The sequence below is a fragment of the Ursus americanus genome, chromosome 1, assembly GCF_024610735.1.
Source record: "Ursus americanus isolate L20-20 chromosome 1, mUrsAme1.1.p, whole genome shotgun sequence".
NCBI classification, from domain to species: domain Eukaryota; kingdom Metazoa; phylum Chordata; class Mammalia; order Carnivora; family Ursidae; genus Ursus; species Ursus americanus.
In genome coordinates, this window is record NC_142127.1 from 70,097,504 (window position 1) to 70,125,367 (window position 27,864).

The 27,864-nt window shown below is 39.4% G+C and overlaps 1 protein-coding gene across 1 annotated transcript in view; it reads right to left on the bottom strand.

The window, feature by feature from the left end:
• The window catches only part of DNAH7 (dynein axonemal heavy chain 7), a 252,588-nt gene extending 228,667 nt beyond the window's left edge, over nucleotides 1-23,921 (bottom strand). Inside the window, exons 1-5 of the mRNA XM_087854980.1 lie at nucleotides 23,895-23,921; nucleotides 23,751-23,813; nucleotides 12,041-12,103; nucleotides 8,570-8,678; nucleotides 7,653-7,800 (exon numbers count right to left, since the gene is read on the bottom strand). Of these exons, the coding sequence (XP_087711106.1) occupies nucleotides 7,653-7,800; nucleotides 8,570-8,678; nucleotides 12,041-12,103; nucleotides 23,751-23,813; nucleotides 23,895-23,921 (410 nt within the window). The remainder of the gene's footprint in view (nucleotides 1-7,652; nucleotides 7,801-8,569; nucleotides 8,679-12,040; nucleotides 12,104-23,750; nucleotides 23,814-23,894) is intronic.
• Between the last annotated feature and the right edge of the window lie 3,943 nt (nucleotides 23,922-27,864).

Genomic DNA, 27,864 nt, shown 5'->3' on the forward strand with positions numbered 1-27,864 from the left:
GGTCAGTGCCCCTAACCCTTATGTTGTTTAAGGGTCTACTGTCAAAACATCAGGACGGTCTTCTACTAAACCTTAAGAAAAAATGAATTGTTGAACATTTAATAGTACATATACACATATTTGATACCATATGCCTAGAATGCTCTCTTTATTCACAAAGAGACAGTTCTATTGGAAGCAATTTGCAAGATGGAATCCAGCAGGTGCTACACTCTTCTGGATGAGCTTTACTCATTCTTCCTCATTGATCCAAACTCAAGCTTTCACTTCTTGGAAATGTTATAGGAGTGTTCTTGCATTATTGCTAAAATATGTATGGTTATTTATAAATAAGGGATTTAAAAGAGCACTGATGGAAAAGATTTTAAATGTAGTTTTGCCAAAGACAGATACATTCTTGAAGATCATATATCCAGTATAAGCTAGCAAAGAGTAACATAGTTTATATGTTCCTATGTATTTATTATTGGCTAACTGTCCATAAATGGACAATGTTGATAGCTGTAATTCAATTCAAACTATACAAGATACAAGCCACATTTTTAAAAAATCACGTTTCTTTATTTTTTTAAAAGACTCCACTTATTTGAGGGGGGGGGAGAGCACAAGCAGGGGGAGCAGCAGGCAGAGGGAGAAGCAGGCTCCCGCTGAACAGGGAGCCCAATGCAAGATCGATCCCAGGACCCTAGGATCATGACCTGAGCTGAAGGCAGATGCTTAACTGACTGAGCCACCCAGGCGCTTCTACAGGCCACATTTTGTGACTTCTGAGGCACCACTGTGGAGAAGGACATAGGTCACACCTTCATGAAAAATAAGTTGTTCTGGCATAGCTTTAACTTCTTTATCACCGAATATATGATGCTCTGGATCCCGACTCCATCTGGGATGGATACAGGTCAGTGACGCTGTATAATAAAACAGTCCCTCCCACATACCGTCCAGTGAGGGAAGACTGGAGGTTTATTGAATACCTGAGATACCTTCCTAAGATAGGTTCCAGCATGCACCTTCTAAATTATTTGGTCTTTTGCAAACCCAGGAATCAAATATTTTGTGAACTTTACAATCACTCTTTTTAATTACATGGAACAGGGAAAAGAGCCAATGCAGTATCTCAGGTAATGTCTCAGTTTAATTCATCAATACATAGTAGGTGCTCAATAAACATTTCTCAAATGAGGGGATATAGATATAAAAGGAGCGGTGGAAGATCTTCAAGGTATTCTGTAGCTGGAGTGAGAAGAGTTGATTATTCCAACTACGAAAGTAGTCTTCTCGTTGTTTTGATTGTAAAGCCTTACTAATGTGCAGATTCTGCCACCCTGCAGTGTATGACCCTTAGAACTGGGTTGTTGGGGGTTTTTAACGGCAGAAATGCTCGTGTTATTTACCTTGCTGAACCCAGAGAACCTAACAAGCTTCATCCTCTGTGTGAGTAACACCTGCCTAAAAGAGGGCTGCAAGGTCAGGGTAGGGGAGGAGGGAAAAGGTTGGGGGCTGTGGGGGCAGCTGCACAAGTTTTTGCGGTCATCGTGAAGATCCTTTCAGCTTTAAAACTCTAGGATTCAATTGTTCTGTGGCTACAGGCAAAGATTCTGCCTGCTGGAAACAATAATGATAAACACTTTTTTTATTGATCACCTAGCTAGGCCCTTCCTCAACAGTTTCACATACATTTATCTCCAATCCTCACACCTATTGTTAGAGGAGACAGAATTATTCCCACTTCACAGATGAGAAACTGAATGCCAGATTCAGTAACTTCCCCTTTGTCATGTAGTTAATTAAGTACAAAAAATAAGAATTTGCCCATCCATATGTGCTTCCAAACTGCCATGCTCTTTCCAGCAGGACAATATCCTTTCAGAAATAAATCAGTATAGGAGACACTCTACCTCACTGAAGAAAAAATACAGTGTGCCTTACTTCCTGAAAATGAAAAAACTATATTGATTTTTCTCTTTATTAAATCAATCGTGCTTTTGAGTCAAGATGGTAGCAAAAACATCCTTTTTTCAAGTTTCCTTGTGAACACGGTAGTAATTTTAACCAATGATTGTAAAGAGACTAGAGGGTCATCAGCTGAGGAGATACTTCAACAAATTTCTGGAACATGAAAAGAAGAGAGAGGACAGATAAAGCGAGGTCGAAAACACCATAGCCCATAACTCATGCAAGAAAGCAACCAATCCACCTAGGAGATCCCTAGAAAAGGCTTTGGTCTTGTAGTCACCAGATGCTAAAGGAGAAAATGAGTAAAATGGCTGAAAATAAGGAAATTATCTGAACTTTACACCAGCAAATTAGACAACTTAAGCCAAAAGAGATTCCTAAAAAGCAAAAATACAAAACATGACTCAAGAAGAGAGAAAATCTGAATAGATAGATATCAAGTTAACTAATTGGATTAGTAGTTAATAATCCCAAAAAGAAAACTTCAGGTCCAGATGGCTTCAAAAAGAGCTATCCAGGGACCCCTGGGTAGCTCAGCTGGTTAAGCATCCAACCCTTATTCTCAGTTCAGGTCTTGATCTCAGGGTTTTGAGTTCAAGCCCCACATTGGTCTCCATGCTCACCATGGAGGCATGGAGCCTACTTAAAAAAAAGTTCTATCAAAGAAGGAGGAAATAATACTAATGCTACCTAAACCCATTCAGAAAACAAAGGAGGTAAAAACATTCCCCAACTCATTTTGAGACCTAAAGCTGGACAAAAGTACAGATCCATATCATTCATTAATATAGACTTGAAAATTCTTAAAATATTAGGAAATCAAATCCAGCAACATACAAAAATGATTATAGTGACAAAGCGAAAGGAATGCAAGCTTTAACATGAAAAGCAATTAATGTAATATACTATATTAAAAGATTAAAAGATAAAAACTTAATTCTCATTTCAAGGGACACTGAAAAATCATTTGACAAAAATCCAGCACTCATTTATGCTAACATCTCTCAACCAACTAGGAAAAGAAGTGATCTTTTTCAACCTGACAATGGGTATCTTAAAAACCTACAGCTAACATCCTACATAAACGTGAAAGACTGAATGTTTCACTAAGACTGGCAAGTCCACTAACTCCAATTCTATTCAACAATTTATTGAAGAACCTAACACAAGTGCAAAATGGGAAGTGAGAAAAATGAAAGGCATCAGAAATGAAGTAAAACAATACTTGCAGACAACATAATTGTATATACAGGAATTTCCATGGAATCTTTTAAAAACCTTCAGAATTGGTAGGCAAGTTTCAGTAAGGTCTTAGGATGTGAGATTCATAAGTAAAAATCAATTGATTTTTCTATATATTGGCAAAGAGCAATGAGAAAATTAAATAATTCACATCAAAAAATACTTAAAATTTTTAAGAGAAGTACAAGATTATACACTAAAAATACAACACGCTGCTAAGAGCAAGTAAATAAAAACTAAATAAATGAAGAGAAATAACATGTTTATGGGCCAGAAGACTCAATATTATTGAAATGGCAATTATCCCAAAATTGACCTACAGATTCAATGCAATTGGCTACTGAATCCTAGGTTTGTGTTTGTTTTTGCAGAAACTGACAAGCTAGTCCTTCGTATGAAATATGCAAATGAAATACGTATGAAAATGCAAAATACCTAGGATAGCCAAAACAGTTTTGAAAATGGATAATAAATGTTGTGGATATAAACTATCTAATTTCAAACTTGACAATAAAGCTCAAGTGATCAAGACAGCACGGTAGTGATGTAAAGATGGACACATAGACCAAGGGAACAGAAATAGAACTCCTTATATATTCAAATGATTTTTGACAAAGGTGCTGAGGTAATTCAATGGGGATAGTCTTTTAACAAAGGGGGCTGAAACATTTGGATATCTATATGGAAAAAAATCAAACCTCAACCTTAGCTCATACCTAGATACGCCATTAAACTAAATCATGTACATAAATATAAGAGCTAAAACTATAACCTTCTAAGAAAACACGGGAGAAAATCTTGTGATAGGAAAGGATTCTTAGATATGACTCCAAAAGCATCAACAAAAGAAAAAACTGATAAACTGAGCTTCTTTAAAATTTAAAGCTTTTACTTTCCAAAAAATACCATTAAGAAAATGAAGGGATAAGCCACAGACTGGAAGAGAATATTTGCAAAAGATAAATCTGAAAAAAAGACTTGTATAGGTAATATATCAAGAACTCATAGACTGTATTAATAAAAAGATAACCTCATTTAAAAATGGGCAAGACATTTAAACAGACACTTCAAAGAAGTTATATGAATGTCAAACAACCACCAGAAAAGACACCTATCATCATTAGCCATTAGGGATATACAACTTAAAGCCATAATGAGATAACACATCTACTAGGATGGTTTTTGTTTTGTTTTGCCTATTCTAGCCAAAGTGTGGGCAAGGAGGTGGAAAAACTAGAAACCTCTTCTTACACTGCTTGTGGGAATGTAAAATGGTATAGGCACTTGGAAAACAGTTTAGCAAAGTCTTTGAAAATTAAACATATCCTACTACACAATCGAGCATTTCTACACTTTGGCATCTCCCCAGGAGAAATGAAAACACATATCCACAAAAAGACTGGCATTCAAGTGTTCACAGCAGCATTTTCAAATAGCCCCAAACCAGAAACAATAAACAAAACGAAAGGATTTTAAAAACATACTGTATGATTCCATTTATATGAAATTTTAGAAAAGACAAAACAATAAAAACAGAACACAGATCAATGACCGGCTGGGGCAGCCAGTGGCAGAGAGAATTAATTGAAATGGGCATAATCTTTCACAGATAATAGAAGTATCCTAAACCTAGATTTTGGTTAAGGTTGCACAACCAGAGATTTACTGAAATTCATTCAATTGTACATTTAACCTGGATGAATTTCATGATATGTAAATTATAGCTCAGTAAAGCTGTTTAAGCATATCCAGAAGGCTTTGAAAATAAGATGTTCAGGAAAAAAAAAAAAGACAAGTTGACAGAGTACAAATACAGACTGCAAATAAAGTAATGACAAATAGAGTGACGTAGGCTTCTCATCAGCAGTAATGCGCGCCGTGGTGGCTACAGTTGATGGTACCATATTGTATGATTGAAATGTGCTAAGAGTACAACCTAGGCGTTCTTAAAAAAAAAAAAATGCTAAAGATGTGAAGTGATGGATGTGTTAATGAACTTGATTGTGGAAATCCTTTCACAATATATACATATACTCTCACATCATAAACTTGAAATACATTCTTATTTTATTGTTCGGGTCACCTGAATGGCTCAGTCAGCTAAGTGTCTGCCTTCAGCTCGGGTCATGATCCCAGGGCCCTGGGATCGAGTCCCGCCCGCATCGGGCTCCCTCCTCTGCGGAGAGCCTGCTTCTCCCTCTCCCTCTGCCTGCCGCTCCCTCTGATGGTGCTCTCTCTCTCTCTATCAAATAAATAAAATCTTAAAAAATATTATTTGTCAATTATACCTTAATAAAGCTGGGAGAAAATAATATATGCCAAAAAATAATGGTTAATATTTTTCAATTTGATGTTTTCAGATGTAAGGTAAAAATTATGATGATCATTTAATTTTGTAGCCAGCTTAGCCATTAATTCAAGAGTAAGGACAAAGCAGAGAACTTTACAGAGATGAAAATCTCAACTTTCCTCCTCATAGATCCTCACTGAAACAACCACTGGAGGATGAACTTCAGCAAAAAAGAAAATGCACACGGAAGTGAAGAGTGGAACACAAAGACAATTTTCTAAAGAATTAGAAAACACATTAGTAAACCTAAGCATTAACTTAGGAAAAAAAGAAGTATGAGGAATTTAAGGACTTGGTAGAACAAAAATATTATGGAAATATTGGTAGAAACAAAACGAAGAATGATCATGTGGAAAATGCAAAGGGAAGTTCAGAGCTAAGTGAGAGCAGTCCAAGATCTCTGTGTTATTCAGGGGGGGAAGACGGATAAAAATTGAATTTTAAACTTTAAAAAGTATTAATTACAATATGTGGCTTTAAATATTATGGTAACCACTAAAAGAATAGAGATGTTTGATAGCTTTTAAGCCAATAGAAAGAAGGGAGAAAGAGAGAAAATTTGATTCAATAGAAAGCAGAAAAAAGAAAAAATAAGCAAAAGCGACATATAGTAAATAGAAAGTACCAAATAAGTTGGTAGAAGCACACATATATAAGAAATACGAACAACTGTAAATGGGATTGGATGTTCTATTAAAGTATAGAAACTCTAAGACTGAATTTCAATATATCCATCCATATCCTATTTATAAAAGGCATAACTAAAAAATGACATAAAATGCCTAAGGGAGACTACTGTTTCTTATGATACAACAACAAAGATAATCTGAAAAACCAACACCATTTTTTAAATACTGGATAATAGGACACATTCATTCTGAATGCATAGCTGAGTTCACAAAAAAAGAAAGGAAATACTCAGAAAAAAAAAAAAGAATGGTAATCACCAAAAACCTGAGGTCTGGCTACCCTTCTGGGGCCCAGGGCCATGGCCATTAATGCCTGTGTGAATCGGAAGGTCAGGCTCTGAGTAGGACTGAGTTAAATGGAGAATTCAAAGTGAGAACCCCTGTGTGAAGCTAAAACCCAAGACGGGCTCTACTCCCACCCAGAGGAGGACTAGAAATGACAAGCACAGGAAGTTGTGTCAAGAAAGATCATGTGTCTTCGCCAGATTTCTGGGTAGAGGAAAAAGTTGCTTCTGAGGCTTTGTAAGTAGAGGCCTACCTGGCCCACAGTTTTGGGTTTGAATTTTACATTGTTTGTGGGATGTGAGAGTGCTTAATCCAAAAAAGCAATGTAAATGGGCCAAGCCGGTAAGATTCAAGTGGCGACCAGTAAAGGTAAACTCTAAACTACTCCAGCAGAGGCTCACACCCACAGTCCGGCTGCACAGGCTCCCACAAAATCCCCTTGCCCTTTGTAAGCACAGACCACCCACCGTCCTCCCTTCAAGATGGCCATGGGGCCCGTAAAGCCCCACAGGGGACCAGAAGACAGGGTTCTTTGGGCGAGTTACTTACTGCACCAGGTCATGAAATTACATCCACAGATAGCCACGTGTGGGCTTTGAGAGCCATAAAGAGTGTACCAGCAACCAGCATGAAGCAGTGAGGAAAAGGGTGCAGAAGAATTAGTGACCTGCGTCTGCACTGCTCTTCATAACTGGACCTACAGCTCACATCAGGCAAGCCTGGCCCTGCTCACACTGCTGATCGCTTCACCCAGTTCCTTCTTTTTCTAGACAAGGAGAGCCCCCCAAAGCCAGAGAAGCTGCCACATCAGCCGAGCTGATGAGATGGGGGGAAAAAACTGCCCCATATCTTCCACCAGCCACAGCGGCCACAACCAGAACCCCCAGACATTCTGCTCTCCCAGCCACCCTCAGGATTAACACCAGTACCTCTTCAGCTCGTGGTATTTCAAAGAGGGACACACTTAACAGGGTGAAGCTCCATCTTTCATTCTTTATTTGTACCCTGACCTCACTCCAACAAGGCTTTAAGGCATTCTTAGAGATGCACAGAATTGGTATACTTTTAGATAGAAAGTTCCCCGAGGCTCTAAGGAGGGTAACACACACTGGTTAGCTTACGGAACTTACATAAGGACGTTAACAAGAGTGCTTCTGAAGTTTTCTCGTTCTTTATGTAGAGATTTGTTCTTGGTTTTAGAAGTAGATGGTCCAGCATAACTATCCTCAGTTTGGTCCACTATTTTGCTCTTTTTTCCAAAGTGTTCTAGGTATTCAGCTTGAATTTTTTTTTTAAAAAAAGCATGAGTTAGTTATGTAAAAGGTAAGCTAAAACATGTAAGTGGTTAGAATAAAATGCTAAAACACCTTTCAAGAAAAACTACACACTTTAAGTTCTCAAGTAACCACAGGTAAAATTAATTTTCTTTCAGTATCAGGAAGTTAAACTACTCTTGTTTTATATTGTAATAGAAACCTCTGACTATTTCAAGAATATTTAATTAATTTAATTTATATTTTGATTAATATGCTAATAAACTCTAATTTTCAATTAATTTGCATAGAACCTTCTTAAAATGAAGATTAAAATTATGATTAAAAACAGAATACAAAACTCTCAAAATTTAAAGAACCATGATGAAAAAATGTTAATATTCAATGTAATCAATCTGATGAGTCAAAAAAATGAAAAGTAAAAAATATTAAAATGACTAATTTGGAAGCAATATTTACAACTTATTAAAATCCCTCTTAGAAAAAAACTTGTTAGTCTGTTGTAGAGAATTCTGACTACAATAAATCAAAGTTTTAATATAAATGCCCCCCAATTCTTAAAATAGCACCTTTTATAGCATTTACAACAGCCTGAAATAATTAAGAACTGGAATCAATTATTTTAGGAGGGAAAACATTTGGGATAAATTTTTCTACTTGATACATATATCATTTCAGTTTTACAATTTCACTACTCTCAACTAAATGTTGTAATGATTTTTTTTTTTCCTCTTGAAAATTTCCTTAAATTTAAGATGGAATAAAGTTCTTACCATATGACTGTTCGTTTTTAACACTAAACGGTTCTGGAATCTCGTCGTCCTGTTTTATATTCAAATGGAACAAAGGAGCTGCCTGCTGCCACTGGGGCTTTGTACTCACCTGAAATATGAAATTTAAACAGCATTAATAAAACAAGATCGGGGGGGAAAAAAACCTTTTTTCATGAGACGCATGAGTGTTGATAAACACAGACATTTTCTCAAACAAATCAGGACATCTGGAAAGAAGCCATACTCAACATAAATCTTATTCAAGCCTGTGAATGGCTGTGGTGTGTGACATTTGTGAGACATTACCAAAGGCTCTACTGCTAGTTTGATGTGGGCATCTGTTACCTAACACTGGGGTGTTCATTCCAGAGAGCCTACACCCCTTCAAATATTGGCAAGTGATTTTTAAGCCTTCCATTTTAATGAGAGGAACACGTAGCTGGTCTCCAATGCTAATGAGCTTCTCTGCATTCCAATTCCAGATCTTTCTGTTCTCATAGCTCTAAGCAGCTCTAGGTTTACTCTGGCCACTCACAAATTTATTCCATGGCTTAAGGTAGGGTTCATAAATTCTTATACTTACAAGAGCCAGGTAGATATCATACAAGAGGGAGGAAGGCTAGTGATGATAGCTTATTGGCACTCAGCTTCAGGGCTGGGAAACAATAGAGGGTGGTGGGGACTGCGGCAGACAGGAAAATACCTAAGTCTTCTAAAAAGACAACAAAAATTAGCTCAAGCCAATTATTGTAATACCAGAACACATTGCTGCTGGGACCTATGACTCTTCAATAAACCCAGATGGGTGGATTTTTTAAAAAAATTTTTTAAATACTTTATTTATTTGAGAGTGAGAGCGAGAAAGATCACAGAGGGAGAGGGTAAGGGAGAAGCAGACTCCCTGCTGAGCCCAGAGCCCAATAGCTCGATCCCAGGACAGATGGGTCAATTTTAAAGTAGTATTACTTTTTCCTGACAACTGAGTCTGTGTCCTCCATTCGGATCCAGACCAACTTGATAGCTCATACTTGCACTGGCTTCTTCTTCGTAGTTTTACTCTCTCCAATCTTTTACTCCTTTTACTCTTCTTTTATTCAAATAAACTTACTGTACACAAGTCCTCATTTCAGGCTCTTCTTTCACAGGAAAGCAAGCTAAGACAACTTAAAAATCAATGTTCTTCCATCCTTCGGTCTGCCCTTCTGTTTCTGTACTCTCATCTTGCTCCATAAAGGATTTAGGACTTGTGGGAGCCCTACGAGTAAGCTGTGCAGAAAGGGTGAGAAGCGGGTCACCCGCTGAGACCGCCAGTGCTGAGTCACCCTTGATTTCAACTACAGGGATTACCTCCAGAAGCATGAAGGTCTGTAATGAAAATCACTATAGGTCTTAACTACTGCTGGAAAAATGTCACCCAAGTGCAAACCTTAATATTCAGGTGAAAATACTTTGCTATTTTTTAATCAATAGATTTTTAAAACATCTCTTAAAAGTATTATTTCCTTCATAATACATAAAACTCAAAGAATGCTGAAAAAAATTATGATAACATATGAACATAAAACCAGGTTTAAAGCAGCCAACAAAAACACTGTAGACTATTAGACGCCACCAATAGGAAAGGATTATTATACAACTCAACCACAGAAAAGTAAAAAAATTTAGGTTTATATTTCTAAACTCATATACTAACAAGACACAATAAGGACAATTTTTTTTTCTGTTTTAAACTTTGTTAAGTTTTCAAAAGAAAATGACTATTTTATTTCAAGTCTTATCTTTTTAAACTGGAAATTTTTAAATTGATTTTGTAGAACTAGGGAAAACATTCTATGGCTCTGTTTTGCAGAACTTGGCATGATAAACTGGCATTATCCATAAAAACATATTTTTAAAGGTTTCATTTATTTGAGAGAGAGAGAGAAAGCCAGAGAGCACAAGCGGCGGGAGGGGGAGCAGAGGGAGAGGGAGAAGCAGGCTCCCCGCTGAGCAGGGAGCCCAATGCAGGGCTTCATCCCAGGACCCTGGGATCATGACCTGAGCCAAAGGCATATGCTTATCTGTCCTGAGCCACCCAGGTGCCCCTTTAGAAACATTTTTAATTAAAATTTGTAATGTTCAAGGTAATTCACTTAAGAATATTAATTCAAGTTTTCCAAGGGAAAAAATTTCATCCATTTTAAATTATCAGGAACCTTCTTTACAAAAAGCTACACAAATTCATTTGTGTACTTGTTTGGAGCTTTTTTTTTTTTTTTTTAAGATTTTATTTATTTGATAGAGAGAGATAGCGAGAGAGGGAACACAAGCAGGGGGAGAGGGAGAGGGAGAAGCAGGCTTTCTGCCGAGCAGGGAGTCTGATGCGGGGTTCGATCCCAGGACCCTGGGATCATGACCTGAGCCAAAGGCAGATGCTTAACGACTGAGCCACCCAGAAGCCCTATGTTTGGAGCTTTTAAATTAAATTATCTTTCAAAAAATAATGTTTAGATAAATCTTGAAGACATTATGCTAGGTAAAATAAGCCAGACATCAAAGGACAAGTGTATGGCCCCACTTGTCTGAGGTAGCTAGAGTAGTCCCCTACGGAAGGTAGAAGGCTAGCCACCATGGGCTGGGGGCACAGGGGAGAACGCGGACATACTGTTTCATGGGTCCAGAGTTTCAGTTTGCAAAGACGAAAAGAATTCTGGAGACGGATGGTGGTGATGGTTGCACCATCACGTGACTGTACTTAATGCCACCGAACTGTGGTTCAATTAAAAAGTTAAAATGGTAATTTTATGTTAGGTATATTTTATCACAGTCAGAAAAAAAACGTTTGCATTGAACCTCCACTTAAGCTCCACTTCGAGGAGTCACAAGAGCACAATTCAATGGCATTAAGCTCAGCATAATTACTATTTAAATTACTGGTAAAATTTATTACAGTGAAGTATATCGTACCCAGCACTTAGCAATTGAAAATGCCTATGAATTGCCTCTACCATAGGACAGTGAGAATTTATAATCATCATAGCTTTTAGAAAGGATACCAAGATCAGAGGACTCTTCTGCGGCATAACATTTCAGTGCTGGATGACAGAGCTCAAAGAAACTCATTTTCAAACTCAGAAGCTGCTGCTCAAAGAGATAAATGACCTTTCAGATCCTAAAGTCATTAGTGACACAGCTGTACGCGGAGGCCTCACTTCCTGACGCCAACACTGATACACTTGCTGCCGGTGCGTCTCAGAAATTCCTTTATCCAGAATACTGAAATCCTCTGGACATACTAGGAAATGATAGCTTACAGTTATTCTGAGATTGTTCTTCTTCCCAGTTTGTGCACCTCGTAGAACGTCTCCATCAGATAATAATCACATGGAGTACAAAATTCAAAATCACATGTTCAGTTACTTATTTACAAGTTTGAAACCACATTTTCAAAAGGGCAAACAAAGATCCAGTGAGAGGATATAGGTAAATTACCGTAGCCAACTGTGGCAAAACTCTTCCTGGGGTCTTGGATTTTTCTTTGCTGGCTGACTTATCCTGCATGAAAATAAGAGAAAAACTATTGACTCTTAACGTCACAATCGATTCACTCAAACACTTGACAGAAGGTCACTACAAAGTAAGCGTGTTACCCAAAACCCTCGAAGACCTACTGTACTACTTTCACATTTCTCCACACTGGCCTTCGGAGGACTTCTTCTGTAGCAAGGAAAGAAGGGAACGCGGCATCCCACAAGACTCAGAAAGCTTTAAAAAGCGGGCAAAACTTATCCATCACATCTGCTTTGGGGAATTTATCTGAACCCAGTTAGTGTGCTGGGCTTACCTGGCTCTCCCACCCTTCTCTATCCCTGAAATCGCAGTTTTGTTCTATTGACAACTGTAATGTTCTGCTTCCTAAGGTGACAACTCATTCAGGTTAATGCGCCCTCAAGTTGCCACAGGAACACTTGTACTTTTCAGAGCAAAGTGTGGCTATCTCCTTTGAGTAGAGGATAACGGCCTGGTAGGGACTTCGTCTATGTAAGAGGAAGCGCGGTTGAGAAGGATACTTTGAACTGTCAAACAGGTAGGAGTCGTGCTTTGGCCACCCATTTATTGCCTCTCGGCATCAGAACCTCAGTTTTTACCCCGCTTTGTTAGTCTGAGAAGGACTCCATAAACATGTCTCCAGCTGGCACAGCATTTAGAGGGTTCTAAAGGGACCCTGAAAGAGAAGGGCTTTTCTTCCTGGTTCCAGTGCTTTTCTCCTGTTGCTCCATGGCGTGGCTGCCAGGAGTCAGTGTCCTTCCCGCGGGCACCTTCCGGGCCTGTGCAATGTGGCTGACCCTGGAGCAGACACCCTCCGGCCAGTTTCACTGGCATCCCTAGAGGCAGCCTTCCAGCAAGTTCCCCTCACATCACAAAGGGAGACTTCTTCTCAAACTTGTTAGCACGTAAGCAGATGGCTTACTCACCTCCCAGCCTGCAGGATCTCTGCAATTATCTTTGTCACCTGAGGGGCCACAGCCACTCCCTCTCCAAGAAGGCTTAGTCTAAGTTTTGGGGATGGGATGGATCTTCCAAGTGCCTTCCCTGAGCGCTCTCCCTGAGAGCCAGAGGCAGTGGCTGCTCCTTATGTCTGCTGATCCTCGATTCTTTAAAGCTGCTGTCCAAAACAGCACCCACTAGCCACCTGCGGCTACCGACAGCTTTACATGTGGCTCATCTGAAGTGAGAGGTGTTTAAGAGTATATTTTTATGTTTGAGAATATATTAAATATATACTAGATGTTGAAGACTTAGTACAAACACAAAGAACGTGATCAGAATATATTTTATATTGATTACGCTGTGTGTTGCATATTGTTTTAAGAAGTTGACATCCTTTTTGTAGGATGTCTCTGCCCCTACAAAGCACACAGTCCAGTTAATATTAAAAACTATATGCTTTCATCCAGGACAGGAGAGGGTATGGAGCAAAGTACTGACAGAAAGTTTCAAAAGGAGAAAGGATGGAAGCCAAGCCCCAAGGCGTAGCTGGATTTTCACAGAGAAGGACCGCAATAGGCTTACTGAAGCAGAGGAAACATCATGAACAGTGACTTGGAGGCTAACTGAGGACAGCAGGCTTGGGAGAGGACGTTGGGGTTGATGGTAAAGGGACTTGACCCAACCAAAGTAGAAAGTATAACCATTCTCTTACTCACAATTTATTGAACTCCTACCGTGTGTTGGGTTCTCGTTGAGGCACCGGATCTACAGTTATTGACAGGGCAAAGCCTATCCCTCAGGGAGCTTACATTCCAGCGGGTACAGACAGCTATTTCCGGAAAATATGTATATTATATATATATATATATAATGTAAGGAAATAATAAGTACGACAGAGAAAAATAAACAAGGTGAAGAGCTAGAGAGGGAAAAGGTAGAGAAGTGCTAGGTTAGGTGAGAGTAGCGAGGCCACTTTGCAGAAACTATGTGTGAGTAGGAACCCAAATCAAGGGTGAGGCAGAGCCGGAGAGGTGGGTGCTGCTAGATTATGGAGCACAAGTGTTTGGGGCTTGACTGGCCTGCTTGGCAATGGAGAGCCATTTCAGTCTCCTGTGAGGGAAACTCGAGTCCCAGTTTGTTGCGACAGTCCCCCTGTATAGATCTTTCCTGAGCACAATTAGAACTTCCACTCTCAATGGCATCTCAGTTTGGGTGAGACAGTATATTTTTATCTTATTTATCATGCAAGGCCATTCAAAGGATTATTTCACAAATGGTCCTGGCAGCACTAAACAAGTTATGTGAGAAAGAGACTAGGGTCAGCAGTGAGAAGAGTTTAGTGGCTTTTTAAAATAATCCAGGCAACAGGAGATATGGACCTTGATTTAGAGAAAATGCTAGGACCTACAGGACACCACAACCTTCCTAGGACACAGTTTAATCGTATTGTTTCCTTGGTCAGAAACATCAACTCTCTGTATTAAAGCAGACACAAGTCTTTATCACCTTGGTTTTCAAAGCCTCCTCAATATGCCCCAAACTACCTATTTCCCAGCCTCTCTTACTCTGTAGCCACAGGACTCCTGCTGGCGCATGAAATGTGAGCACTGACAGGACACGTAAGAGCTGCTATGCCTTCTCCATGTTCTCCTGTCCCTGCTGTTGGCAGCGAGGGAACCCCATGTACCCACTGGCATAGCCAGAGGTGGAAGAGGACTGCCTGGCCCACATCAGACTTCACAAAACTAAGGGCAAGCTCTGTTGGGTTAAGTCTCTAAAATGTGGGGGTCTATTATGTCAGCTCGTAGGAGCTATGCTAACAAACACACCCGCCAGTATGCCTCTCAATATTCCCTTGTAACAGTCCAGCTCTTTCTTTAGCACCAAGGTCAAAAAAGTTTAGATTTTCTTTTCCTTTTTTTTTTTTTTTAACTCCAATCGCGAGTGATCTTTTTGAGTCTGCATAGCATACTTTCAGTAATTATCTTGTTTAAATCCTGTCTGAAATATAGTTTGTGTGTGTGTCTATCCTGCTCTCCTAGCCCCGCATCCCACTTCATCTCAACCTACTAATTCAGTCTTACAGAAGTAGATAAATGGGCTTTAATTTCATCTTAGAAAAAATTAAAATTGGATAACCAAGCCCTAAAAGAAGCATAACTAAAAAAGAAAAAAAGAATTGCAATGAGCTTCAAACAGTATTTACCAAAGTACATCAGATTAGGTGAATGTTTTGTATCTATATCCAGTGTTGTAGCAGAAATATTTTCTACAATTCCTAATGAGACACAGGATGTGGAGGGAAACATGAGCACGAAACTTTCAAGCTAAAATGTGCAACAGGTGTTCTCAAAGTGGAAGACTTCCTGTTGGGAAGGAGGAGGGTGGGGTAAGAATCAGGTTGTAGACAAGAGAGAGCAAAGGTTGGGGATATCTGTTCAAGTGACCTAGAATTTTCACACCAAGACTCAGAGGAATTTTTGTGAGGTCTACTGTATAGCAGCCATGACGAATGTACAAAACACCTTGCTCAACCCAGCGTCCTACACAAACCCTCACACACCTGACTTAGGATCTCTGCACCGCCCATTCTGCACGCTGAGCCGGCAGCACTTATCTCATCAACACCCCGGGTAATGGTGGCGAGGGCCTTGTGTTTCCTTATACTGCAGTGTTGAATGCATGTCTAAGAGAATATCGTGTATGTAGTGGTTTTCAAGCTACCCAGAAAGAGCAGCCACACGTAAGCCAGAATGCCGTCTCCATGAGCTTGCCCTTCAGTAAGATCAGACAGGAGGATTTTCAAGTACGAGCTACGTATTTTTGCGGACAAGCAATTCGATTTCAGTCTGCAGTTTCTTATCCAGTGATGAGCTAGGCATACGTCACCCTTTCCCTCTTCTTTGGCACTCTTGTGAGACTGGCCCTGAGGGACTTCCACTGACTTTACATCGGAAACCGGGGATGTACTGTATGGTGACTAACAAAATAAAAAATCATTAAAAAAAAAAAAAAAAAAAAAGTAAGTCTTTAAAAAAAAAAAAAGAAAGAAAGAAAAAAAATCTTGTGCCTCACATCCTTTTCCGGCTTCATGTCTGATTCTACACATGGCTGTAGTGAACAGTACTCTGCTAGCGTCAATTCATGTAGGAATGACCATGTCTCACCTCAAGAAAATGTTTTTTGCTTTCTACTGTGGGGTTTCTCCAGTGCCACAGAATGGGACTCTCAAGGTAGCCCCTCTGCACACACACCCACACGCATGCGTGTGCGCACGGACACACACACACGGACACACACACACACAAGTAACCAGAAGTGAGTAAAAGGTAACACCCTCGGGAGGGTGGGATGAGAGCTGATGGATAAATACTACCCCCTAATCATACCAGATACACGATTTCAGGAAGCATTCGATAAGCTCCTCAGAAGGTGATGGCACGATCACCCCCAGTTGCCCTAAGTGACAATGAACTTGCTAACATATCCTCAGATTGACTTTTCCTTCTTCCTACTTTTATTCTCCTCAATCTCTTATTTCTGCTTCGTGGGATCACCTCCCAGATAAAGTGTACACAAATCCTCTTTTTCAGGCTCTTCTTTCATAGGAAAACAGACTAAGACAACTTAAAAATCAATGCTCTTCCATCCTTCTGTCTGCTCTTCCATTCTACTCTCCTCTTGCTCCATAAAGGATTTAGGATTTGTGAGAGTGCTATGAGTGAGAAAGGATAGCATCTGGTCACCAGTTCACGGACACTGGGAACCGCCAGTGCTGAGTCGCCCTTGATTTCAACTGCAGGGATCGCCTCCAGAAGCATGAAGGTCTGTAATGAAAATCACTCTAGGTCTTAACTACTGCTGGAAAAAATGTCAGCCACGCACAAACCTTAATATTCCGATGACAGTATTTTTTACTCAATGGATTACTTTCTAGAATATCATTTAAAAATATTGTTTATCTAATATTTTTATTTCTAAAAATCCAAAAGGATACTAAGAAAAAACGCTAAGATACAGTCAAGTAAGAACACAATATATGGCTTAAATCAGGCAACAAAATTATTTTAGACAGTTATATGCTTCACTGGTTAGAAAGGATTATTCATCTCAGCCACTGAATATTAAGTAAATTTAAATTTTGTTATTTCCAAACCTGTATACTAGTAACATAAAAAAACAAATGGCAATTGGTTTTTCAGTTTTAAAATTTGTTGAATTTTTAAAAGAGAAAATGTCTATTTCAAATCTTTGTCTTTAAACTAAAAAACAGATTTTTGCAGGACTAAAAAAAAGGATGCTATGATTTTATTTTATAAAACATGATGTGATAATCTTGGCATTATCAATACAAACAGGTTCATAATTAACATGTACTTTGAAATGTTCAAGGACATTCATCTGCAAAATTACATTTAAGATTTTTAAGCAGAAAGAAGCTTTTATTTCAAGTTATTAGGAATCATCTCTGCATGAAGCAATCCGGATTTTATAGTTTATTCTGAGTTTTTAAAAGATGTTTCAAACAAATAATGTTTGCATTCAATCTCCACTTCAACTCAACTTCCAGAAATCACAAGAGTGTAACTCTATGGCATTAAACTCAACATAATTACTAGATAGTAAATTTTATTTCAGTAAAATCTAACTTTTCTAGCACTTTATCAGTTAAAAATGTCTATTAACTGCCGCTTCCACACAACAATGATAATTTAAAGTCAAAATAATGACAAAGGATGCCAAGATCTAAGAAATCACATTTTAGCACTGGAAAAGGCATCTCCTCAAACTTCATTAAATCAACTGTTTTCATTTTCAGACTTAGAAACTGGGGCTCACACCAGAGAACAAAAGCCTGGAAACACCAGCTCACATTGTGCCCATCCCCATCCCCCCTCACAGGGGACAGGGAGACTCTACCCAGACAGGGTTGCCTGAGTATCAGCACGGCAGGCCCCTCCCCCAGAAGGCAGCCTGAAAAATCAAGAAGACCACATCCCTAAGGTCCCTATAAAACAAATGCACACTGCCTGGGTCCTGGTCAAAAATTTGGGCTCTGGGCAACCCCGCAATCTCTCCTCATAGGAATGAGGAGAAGAAACCCTCAGCAAAGAAAGGAGACAGAGACTGGGGCCTCTGCCACAGAAATGATGGATATGGATATAACCAAATTGTCAGAAACGGAGTTCAGAGGAACAATGGTCAAGATGATGTGTAGGCTTGAAAAAAAATTAACAAAAATATTAATGAGAATATAGAATCTCTAAGGGCAGAAATGAGAGCAAATCTGGCAGAAATTAAAAATACTATGACTCAATTGCAGTCTGAACTAGACGCTCTGATGGCCAGGGTAAATGAGGCAGAAGAACAAATTAGTGAATTGGAGGATGGGATGGTAGAAGAGAAAGTTAAAACAGAAACTTGGCTCAAAAAAATCCAATCTCAAGAGTGTACAATACGGGAGATTACTGACTCAATGAAACGTTCCAATGTCAGAATCATCGGCATCCCCGAGGAGGTGGAGAAAGAGAGAGGTCTAGAAGAGATATTTGAACAAACTATAGCTGAGAACTTCCCTAATCTAGCAAAGGAAACAAGCATTTGTGTCCAAGAGGCAGAGAGGACCCCTCACAAAGTCAATGAGAGCAGACCTACACCACGTCACGTCATAGTGCAATTAGCAAATATTAGATCCAAGGATACAATATTGAAAGCGGCCAGGGGGAAGAAAATCCTTATGTACAGAGGTAAAAATATCAGAATAACGTCAGACCTGTCTACAGAGACCTGGCAGGCTAGGAAGGGCTGGCAGGGTATTTTCAAAGCTCTATCTGAGAAGAAAGTGCAGCCAAGAATCCTTGATCCAGCAAGGCTGTCATTCAGAATTGATGGAGAGATAAGGACCTTCCAGGATCGGCAGAAACTAACCAAATTCAGAACCACCAAACCAGTCCTATAAGAGATATTAAGGGGGGGTTCTATAAAAGTAAAAAGGCCCCAAGAGTGATACAGAGCTGAAATTTACAATCTATAGAAACAAAGACTTCACAGGCAACACAACATCATTAAAATCATATCTCTCAATAATCACTCTTAATGTGAATGGCCCAAATGCTCCCATAAATGGCACAGGCTTGCAGATAAAAAGACATGACCCATCCATTTGCTGTCTACAAGAGACTCATTTTGAACCTATAGATACATCCAGACTGAAAGTGAAGGGATGGAAAACCATTTTTCATGCCAATGGACCTCAAAAGAAAGCTGGGGTAGCAATTCTCATATCAGACAGATTAGATTTTAAACTAAAGACTGTAGTTAGAGATACAGAAGGGCACTATATTATTCTTAAAGGATGTATCCAACAAGTGGATATGACAATTATAAATACCTATACCCCCAACAGGGGAGCAGCTAGATACACAAGCCAACTCTTAACCAGAATAAAGAGACATATAGATAATAATACGTTAATAGTAGGGGACCTCAACACTCCACTCTCAGCAATAAACAGATCACCTAAGCAGAAAATCAACAAAGAAACAAGAGCTTTGAATGACATACTGGACCAGACGGACCTCATAGATATATACAGAACACTACACCCCAGAACAACAGAATACTCATTCTTTTCGAATGCACATGGAACTTTCTCCAGAATCGACCATATACTGGGTCACAAAATAGGTCTCAACTGATACCAAAAGACTGAAATTATTCCCTGCATATTCTCAGACACAATGCTTTGAAACTGGAACTCAATCACAAGGAAAAATTTGGAAGAAACTCAAACACTTGGAAACTATGAACCATCCTGCTCAAGAATGATTGGGTAAACCAGGAAATTAAAAATCAATTTAAACAATTTATGGAGACAAACGAGAATGAAAACACAACGGTCCAAAACCTATGGGACACTGCAAAGGCAGTCCTAAGGGGAAAATACATAGCCATCCAAGCATCACTCAAAAGAATAGAAAAATCTAAAATGCAGTTTTTATATTCTGACCTCAAGAAGCTGGAGCTGGAACAGAAGAACAGGCCTAACCCATGCACGAGAAGGCAGGTGATCAAGATTAGAGCAGAGATCAATGAATTAGAAACCAGGAGCACAGTAGAGCAGATCAACAGAACTAGAAGCTGGTTCTTTGAAAGAATAAATAAAATAGATAAGCCACTGGCAAGACTTATTCAAAAGAAGAGAAAGGACCCAAATTAATAAAATTATGAATGAAAGGGGAGAAATCACAACCAACACCAATGAAATAGGAAGGATCATTAGAAACTTCTATCAACAGTTTTATGCCAATAAATTAAACAACCTGGAAGAAATGGATGACTTCCTGGAAACCTATAAACTACTAAGACTGAAACAGGAAGAAATTGATTATTTAAACAGACCGATTAATTATGAAGAGATTGAAGCAGTGATCAAAACCTCCCCCAAAACAGGAGTCCAGGGCCTGACAGATTCCCCAGGGAATTCTACCAAACATTCAAAGAAGAAATAGTACCTATTCTCCTGAGGCTGTTTCAAAAAATAGAAACAGAAGGAAAACTACCAAACTCATTCTATGAGGCCAGTATTAGCTTGATCCCCAAACCAGGCAAGGACCCCATCAAAAAGGAGAATTACGGACCGATTTTCCTAATGAATATGGATGCCAAAATCCTCAACAAGATCCTGGCTAATAGAATCCAACAGTACATAAAAAGGATTATCCATCATGATCAAGTGGGATTCATCCCTGGGATGCAAGGGTGGTTCAACATTCACAAATCGATTGGTGTGATAAATCATATCAACAAAAAAAGAGTCAAGAATGATAGGATCCTCTCAATTGATGCAGAAAAATCATTTGACAAAATACAGCATCCTTTCCTGATTAAAACCCTTCAGAGTGTAGGGATAGAGGGTACATTCCTCAATTTCATAAAAACCTTCTATGAAATCCTACAGCGAATATCATTCTCAATGGGGAAAAGCTGAAAGCCTTTCCCTTAAGATCAGGAACACGACAAGGATGCCCACTCTCGCCATTATTATTCAACATAGTACTAGAAGTCCTTGCAACAGCCATCAGACAAAGAAAAAGGATAAAAGTATCCAAATCAGCAAAGAAGCGTCAAACTGCCTCTCTTCGCAGATGACATGATACTGTATATGGAAAACCCAAAAGACTCCACCCCCAAACTACTAGAACTTATAGAGCAATTCAGTAATGTGGCGGGATACAAAATCAATGCTCAGAAATCAGTTGCATTTCTATACACGAACAATGAGACTGAAGAAAGAAATTAGGGAATCCATCCCATTTACAATAGCACCAAAAATCATACATTATCTCGGAATTAACCAGAGACGTAAAGGACCTATATTCTAGAAACTACAAATCACTCTTGAAAGACATTGAAGAAGACACAAAAAGATGGAAAAATATTCCATGCTCGTGGATCAGAAGAATAAACATAGTAAAAATTTCTATGCTACCCAGAGCAATCTACATTTTCAATGCCATCCTGATCAAAATACCAATGACATTTTTCAAAGAACTGGAACAAACAGCCCTTAAATTTGTGTGGAAACAGAAAAGGCCCAGAATCGCCAAGGAATTGTTGAAAAGGAAAAACAAAGCTGGGGGCATCACGTTGCCGGATTTCAAGCTACACTAAAGACAGAATGGTACTGGCACAAAGACACATAGACCAATGGAACAGAATAGAGAATCAGAAATGGACCCTCGGCTCTTTGGGCAACTAATCTTTGATAAAGCAGGAAAAAACATCTGGTGGAAAAAAGACAGTCTCTTCAATAAATGGTGCTTGGAAAATTGGACAGCTACATGCAAAAGAATGAAACTTGACCACTCTCTCACACCATACACAAAGATAAACTCCAAAGTGATGAAAGACCTCGATGAGAGACAGGAATCCATCAAAAATCATAGAGGAGAACATAGGCTGCAACCCCTTTGACATCAGCCACAGCAACTTTTTTCATGACACATCTCCAAAGGCAAGAGAAACAAAAGAAAAAATGAACTTGTGGGACTTCATCAAGATAAAAAGCTTCTGCACAGCCAAGGAAACAGTCAAAAAAAACTAAGAGGCAGCCCACGGAATGGGAGAAAATATTTGCAAATGACACTACAGATAGAAGACTGGTATCCAAGGTCTACAAAGAACTCAAACTCAATACACGAGAAACAAATAATCAAATCAAAAAATGGGCAAAAGATATGAACAGACACTTTTCCAATGAAGACAAATGGCTAACAGACACATGAAAAAATGTTCAAAATCATTAGCTATCAGGGAAATTCAAATCAAAACCACCTTGAGATGCCACCTAACGCCAGTTAGAATGGCAAAAATTGACAAGGCAGGAAACAACAAATGTTGGAGAGGATGTGGAGAAAGTAGATCCCTCTTTCACTGTTGGTGGGAATGCAAGTTGGTACAGCCACTTTGGAAAACAGTGTGGAGGACCCTTAAAAAGTTAAAAATTGAGCTACCCTATGATCCAGCAATTGCACTACTGGGTATTTACCCCAAAGATACAGACGTAGTGAAGAGAAGGGCCATATGCACACCAATGTTCATAGCAGCATTGTCCACAATAGCTAAATCATGGAAGGAGCCGAGATGCCCTTCAACAGATGACTGGATTAAGAAGATGTGGTCCATCTATACAATGGAATATTACTCAGCCATCAGAAAGAATGATTACCCAGCATTTGCAGCAACATGGACAAGACTGGAGGAGTCTATGCTAAGTGAAATAAGTCAAGCAGAGAAAGACAATTATCATATGGTTTCACTCATTTATGGAACATAAGAAATAACAGGGAGATTGGTAGGAGAAGGAAGGGAAGAATGAAGTGGGGGTAAACAGAAGGGGGAATGAACTACGAGACACTGTGGACTCTGGGAAACAAACTGAGGGCTTCAGAGGGGAGGGAGTGGGGGACTGGGATAGGCCAGTGATGTGTATTAAGGAGGGCACGTATTGCATGGTGCACTGGGTGTTATACGCAAATAATGTATCATGGAACATTACATCAAAAACTAAGGATATATTATATGGTGACTAACATAATAAATTATTATTTAAAAAAAGGAACATATTGTTTTCATGATAATGCTTGTTAATCTCACCAATAGGAGCAAATTCATTGTTAGCAGACCTGCCTTGCAAGGAATATTAAAAGAAATTGAAGAAAAAAAAAAAGAAATTGGGGCTCAAAGAGGTAAGTGACTTGCCAACAGTCACAGAGCCATTAGTGACAAAACTATAATCCAAGTCCTCACTTCCTGTTCCCAATACTGCTTCTGCTAGCCCATCTTCACAATTCTTTTATTTAGAATACTCAAGTATTCTGTGCATACCAGTAATTATAACTTATGATTCCTTTATTAAGCTAGTTATTTTTCCCAAGATATGTATATTACAGATGCTATCCATCAGAAAAGAATGAAACGGAACACAGAATTTAAACCCAGAAATTCAGTAACTTATTTGCAAGTATTCTGTGCATACCAGTAAATATAACTTATAATTCCTTTATTAAGCTAGTTATTTTTCCCAAGATATGTATATGATAGATGCTATCCATCAGAAAAGAATGAAATGGAGTACAGAATTTAAACCCAGAAATTCAGTAACCTTATTATAAAAGCAATAAAATATGAGAATATGTTGGTAAATTACCGTAGACAACTGTGGTAAAAATCTTAGTGGTGTCTTGGATTTTTGTTTGCTGGCTGATTTGTCCTGCATGAAAAAATACAAAAATAAGAACAAAAAACATAACTATTCACTCTGTTAATGCTACAATTGATTCACTCAACCAACTTTTACAGTGTCTAATATAAAGCACATACCATCCAAAATACTCTGAAACAAACTCTATAGATGGCATAATTTGTGTACAGGCAGTCATAAGAAATCCACAGAAAATTATTATAACTAAGGAATGTATTCAGCAGCGTTGCTGGATATAAGACCACTGCACAAAAAATCAATTGTATTTTTAGACACTAGCGATGAATAATCCAAAATTGAAATTAAACAAATCATTTACAATAGAATCAGAAAGGATAAAATAAGAATAAATTTTAGAAGTGTAAGACTTGCACAATGAAAGCTACAGAACATTACTGAAAAAATTAAAGACAACTTTAATAAATGGAAAAACATCCCATGTTCATGGATTATAAGACAAATATTAAGATGCAATACTCCTTCCCCAAAAAAATTATCTACAGATTCAACACATTCCCTATCAAAATCTCAGATATATTTTTAAGGTAGAAATTAACAAGTTGATCATAAAGTTTACATGGAAATATAAGGATCGAGAACAGCCAAACAATCTTGAAAAAGAAGTTGGCAGACACATATTTCCGTATTTCACAACTTACTACAAAACTATAATAAAGAAGACTACATAAGGATAAACAGATCGAAAAAATAGAATTAGAAGTTTATTTCTAAACTCATATTTATGGGCAATTGATTTTTGATAAGAGTAACAAGAGTTTCAATTCAGTGGAAAACTGGTCATATCCTCCTCTGGAAATTTATCTGAATCTAAATAGCGTCCAAAGGTTGCTCAGCCTTGCCTCCCTTCCCCGTGGCTAAAACTTCATTTTCCCCCCAGAATCCTTTACTTCCTAAGGTTAATATACCCTCAAGTTACTACTAAAAAGTACAAATGTTACTTGCAGTTATTTTCAGAGAATACCTTTACCTTCTTTGCAATAGAGAATAATTCTATTGTAGGAATTTCATCTAAGAAGTGCTGCTGAGAATACTTTGATTTATAAGATAGATACGAGTTGTGTTTTGGTCACATAAATTCATCGCCTCCCAGCATCAAATCTATGCTTTTTGTCATCCTTGGTGGTTCTTGAGCAGAACTCAAAAACACTTCTCCAGGTTCAAAAGGGACGCTAAGAAAAAGGGACTCCTTCCCGGTTCCAGTGCTTTTCCTCATTGCTCTCATGGCGTGGCTGCCAGCAGTCAGCATCCTTGCCCCTGAGCACCTTTCAGCAGCCTGTGGTATGTGGCTGATCCAGTGGCAGACAACCTCCAGGTTTCACTGCCATCTCTATTGGCAGCTTTCCAGCAAGTTTCCCTTACATCGAAGGGAGAATTCCTTTCAAACTTTTCAGGATGCAAGCATGTGGTTTTCTCACTTCCTGTGTGAATACCCTCTTCACTGATTTTTACAGTTGAATAGTGTTCTACCATATGAATATAATGCAATTTATCCATTCCTTGCTCTTGTGAACAGGCATTTAGCTTATTTCCAATGTTGCTCTATGACAAAAGATGTTTCGATAAACATCTTTTTGCATACATTTTAGTAGATATGCATACACTTCTTGCATCTCAAGCACACATATATTGTTGGTGTATTTAATATACAGATATTACCCAGAGGTGTATGTGCCTATCTGGTTTCGTCTCTTTATTTAATTCCATTTTATGTTTATCTGTAAAGAGATTGTATCAAATTACTATAACTTCCCAATAGGTCTTGAAATATGTAAGGCAATTCTCTCCACCTTAGTATTGTTAAAAATGATCAGAGACAGAGTTCTGGTCCAAGATGGTGGCATAGGGAGACTCGACTCCTCTCCTCCATAGACACACCGAGCTTATAACTGTTTATGGAGCCGTTGCTCCTGAAGAGCTGAGGGCTGGCCGAACAGCTTCCACACAGCAAAAGGTAAAGAGGCCACAGAGAACAGGTAAGTGAGATGGAGACACAGTAAGGAAGGGAACGCTCACCCCCACAACTGCAAACTGCAGTTGGGGTGGGGGGATAGTACTGAAAGACTAAGCAGATTTTCGTGCACTGAGGCACAGATAAAAACATGGTTTAAAAGAACAACTAGAACATAAAAGATCCAGCCTTAGAAGCCCACCAAATAGTAAGAGAGCTGCTGGAATGCTCTCCGAGTTCAAGGGGCTGGCAAGCACCGTCATTTACATTCATCTTCCACATTGATAGCCCAAAACAGCAGCAGGGTCTGGGCATCACAGGCAGGCTGCTGCCTCAGTGAACACCAGGTCTCTAGGACATACCAACCCCAGACACCCTGGGGCACAGAAAAAACCCACAGTTTAAAAGAACAACTGGAATATACAAGAGCCAGCCCTAGAGCTCCACCAAATGGCAGGGGAGCTGCTACGACTCTCTCTGGGTTAGAGAGGCTGGCAAGCACATGGCTTACATTCTCCCTCCACCTTGTAGTGTGGACAGGACCAAGGTTCAGGTGCCATAGTCAGTCTACTACCTCAGTGAGCCCTGGGCCCCTAGCCCACACCAGCCTTAGCCATCCCACCAGGGCAGCCCCAGTGCAGGGCACACCGGGACGCCCCTGGTCAGTGCTCACTACAGCTCCAGCTGTCATGCCAAGGTGACATAGATGCACGGCACCCCAAAGTGCTCCAAGCCCACGCCATCTCGGTTTCAAATGACTTGCTACGGCACCCCCAGCACAGGGTGCTCAGGGACCTACTGGCTCATGCCGGCTTTGACTCCAGCCCTCCCTCCCAAAACAGCATCTGTGCTGAGCACTCCAGGAACCCTTAGCCTGGGCCTACCTCATTTCCAGCCACTCTGCCAGAGCACCCCATGCATGGAGCACCCTGGGAACTCTGCCCTGCTCTCCACCTTGGCCCCAGCCATTCCATCACAGTGCTCCCTGCATGGAGTGCCCCAGGATATACCCCAGCCTGCATAACTCCAATCACCCCACAAGGGCAGCCCCTACACTGAGCAACCTGGGCACCCCGGCTTGCACCCACTTCAGTTTTAACTATCTTGCCAGAGTGTCATCTGCATGGAGAGCCCCAGGACCACCCCAAGTCATGCCTACTTCAGCTCTAGTCATCCCCGCCCCCACCCAGGGCAGCCCAGCACAGAAGACCCCAAACCCCTAGCCCACACCAGACACAGCTCCAGTCAGCCAACACAGCCAGGCACACACAGTCTAGACAGGAGACAACCATACACAAGACCATTCCTTTAAGTTTAGGAGAAGTAGCAATTCCACCTAATTCAAAGCAACAAACACAGCAAGCCAAGCAAACTGGGGAGACAGATCTATATGCTCCCAATGAAAGAACAAGACAACCCCCCAAAAGCTAAATGAAACAGAGATAAGCAATATGCCTGATGACGAGTTTAAAGTAATGATCATGAAGATGCTCACCAGACTGGAGAGAGGAGCAGTGAGAACTTCAACAGAGACACAGAAATACACAAAAGAACAAATCAAGTCGAATACAATAACTGAGGTGAAAAATAGCAGAAATCAACAGACTAGCAGATGCAGAAGGATGCATCAATGATCTGGAAAACAGGGTAATGGAAAGCATCCAAGCTGAACAGCAAAAAGAAAAAAAGAATTTTAAAAAATGAGGATAGGGTAAGGGATCTCTTGGACAATATCAAACAAACAAACATTTGTGTTGCAGGAGTCCCAGAAGGAGAAGAAAGAGAAAGGGGCAGAAAAATTATCTGAAAAAACAATAGCTGAAAACTTCCCTAACCTAGGGTAGGAAACAGACATCCAAGATCAGGAAGCACAGAGAGCTCCAAACAAGATGAATGCAAGGAGGTCCACACCACTGCACATAATTAAAATGTCAAAGGTTAAAGATAAAGAGAGAATTTTAAAAGCAACAAGGTTATCAATCAGAATTGAAGATGATAAAGAGTTTCCTCCCAGACAAACAAAAGTTAAAGGAGTTCATCACCACTAAACCAGTCTTACAAGAAATATTAAAGGAACTTCTTTAAGTGGAA